Genomic DNA, 1,962 nt, shown 5'->3' with positions numbered 1-1,962 from the left:
GAGAGAGAGATACCCTGACATGTTGACACCTGCTGTTGGGGTAGCAGGCTTAATATAGCGCCTCTCGCTCAGCTTATGTTATTTCTTTCTTCATGTCTTGTGTCTTTGAGGTCAGAACATAAGGCGGCCCCTGACAGTTTGTGTTTACCCGTCTGAATGTGGACTACGTTCGCTCAATACTTTATTAATTTAATAGTTGACAACCTCACTAAATCCCACGTTTATGTATTTTGTTTGCTCAACCAATCATTTAAAAACCCGAGTGTAAAAATAGCATTTTGCCAGTAGCTTCCTGGAGTCTCCCTGCTGGTTGCTTGGCAGTTGGTCCTCTGATATGCTGATATGCATATTGAGGCCATTGAATTTGGCTTTGTTTGTGGACCTCATATAGGCATGACAGGTTGACATTTGTCCTTTGGCTCCAGATATAACCTGTGAGTGTCTGCCCATCTGAGTCACAGGGCTAAAAGGAAGGCTAATATGAGCTATTATCCTCAGGTGCCAAATGATGGGCCTCTGGTTTGTTCAACAGTACAGAGAGGCAGAAAGTGGGATATCTGCTGGTTTCCACAAGGGTTAAACATGGGTTGAATCATTTAAAACAACCTCCTTTGTTATGGGGAAGCTTTGGAAGAAAATGGAAGTAAATATATATATTCTTCTTCCTGTAAAACCCATCCTGTACCCAGTCAGTCATCACTAACCCAAACTATATGAGTGGATTTAAAGCCTGACTATTGTTTCCCCGTTGTCCCATCCTTTCCCTCAGCAGAGCGAGATGCTGATCAACCAGCTGAGGGAGATCACCGGCATCCAGGACCCTCAGGTTCTGTACAGAGCCATGAATGTAAGAAATCATCCCCAGCGTCGTGCAATGAGACAACGGATGGTGTCTCCCTCCTGTGTACTTGGTGGTTATTTAGCCACAATTAGGCCTGTCACAATAATTACTAACAACAAGGTTTTGACAGCAGAGATTCACAAACGTTACAGCATCAACAAAGTAAATGACCCACATCCATTTTGACCCAACCAGGAAGTAGCGGATGACACAGGAGACAAAAACGGGGAAGAGGTCATCACTGTTTTTTCCCAGCAAAAAGTATAAGCTAAAGATCTTCAGAGCTAGCTTTCAGCGATGTGGACTAATTAACAACCCTCAACTAATGAGTGAACGCTTTGTTAGGCTTTCAAGAGCTTCGACTAATATTTGGACCCACTCGTCAGGCCTTTCAGACATGGAGCATTGGCTGGGTTCATTTAGGTGTTAAAGAAAAGCTGGAAAACAATTGTTATTTTGTAGTTGAGTGAGAGGAAATGAAGCATAAGCAACGGAAAGTAGATCCAGATACTTCCCACACCTGGAGGGTCAAATATTACATTAACACTTACACTTACCTTACTTTAACAGTGTAGTACTTCCCATGTACTGGATTATCTCCCGAACTCGACGGCGAACAAGGAGAGTAGAGGTTAGTCAAACAGCACGGAAACAGGATACAATACACATATTAAATGTTGTGATGTGTTTCTTCAGGAACTTGCATAAAGAATGAAACTGCAGACCGCCACTAGAGCTCAGCCCTGCAGGAGGTCCACAATGCCCAGGAGGAGGAGAGGAGAATATTAACAGGTACAAGAAGGAGCTGCTTTTACACAATTCTTCTTTGGGTTGACCTGATGATTGTTTGTATTTACTTCTTTCAATGACACACAGCCAACAGGAACAGTCCACGGCAAAGAGGTACAGCTGAACAAAAACAGGTTGCCAGTGGAAAACAGTAATGTCGACATTCCATACAACATGCCGGAAACTAGAATGATAATCAGTTAGCTGCTACATCAAGCCAGCCGTCTTCCTCCTGAGAGACCTTTACCTTTCGAGAATAAGGATACTTTCAACTGAGGACAGACAGAGTCACTAGACCTGGCTTCATATGAAGCATTTTTCTTCTGCAGAAT

At 43.2% G+C, this 1,962-nt stretch overlaps 1 protein-coding gene across 1 annotated transcript in view; it reads left to right on the top strand.

Annotated features, from left to right (window-relative positions):
• The window catches only part of usp28 (ubiquitin specific peptidase 28), a 21,077-nt gene that overhangs the window by 1,314 nt on the left and 17,801 nt on the right, over positions 1-1,962 (top strand). Inside the window, exons 2-4 of the mRNA XM_035666784.1 lie at positions 770-1,003; positions 1,417-1,466; positions 1,565-1,633. Of these exons, the coding sequence (XP_035522677.1) occupies positions 770-1,003; positions 1,417-1,466; positions 1,565-1,633 (353 nt within the window). The remainder of the gene's footprint in view (positions 1-769; positions 1,004-1,416; positions 1,467-1,564; positions 1,634-1,962) is intronic.

The sequence above is a fragment of the Morone saxatilis genome, unplaced genomic scaffold, assembly GCF_004916995.1.
Source record: "Morone saxatilis isolate NCDOM2014 unplaced genomic scaffold, NCSU_SB_2.0 Contig20, whole genome shotgun sequence".
Lineage (NCBI taxonomy): Eukaryota > Metazoa > Chordata > Actinopteri > Moronidae > Morone > Morone saxatilis.
Note: the sequence above shows the minus strand (reverse complement) of the source record. Positions and strands in the feature narration are given on the sequence as shown.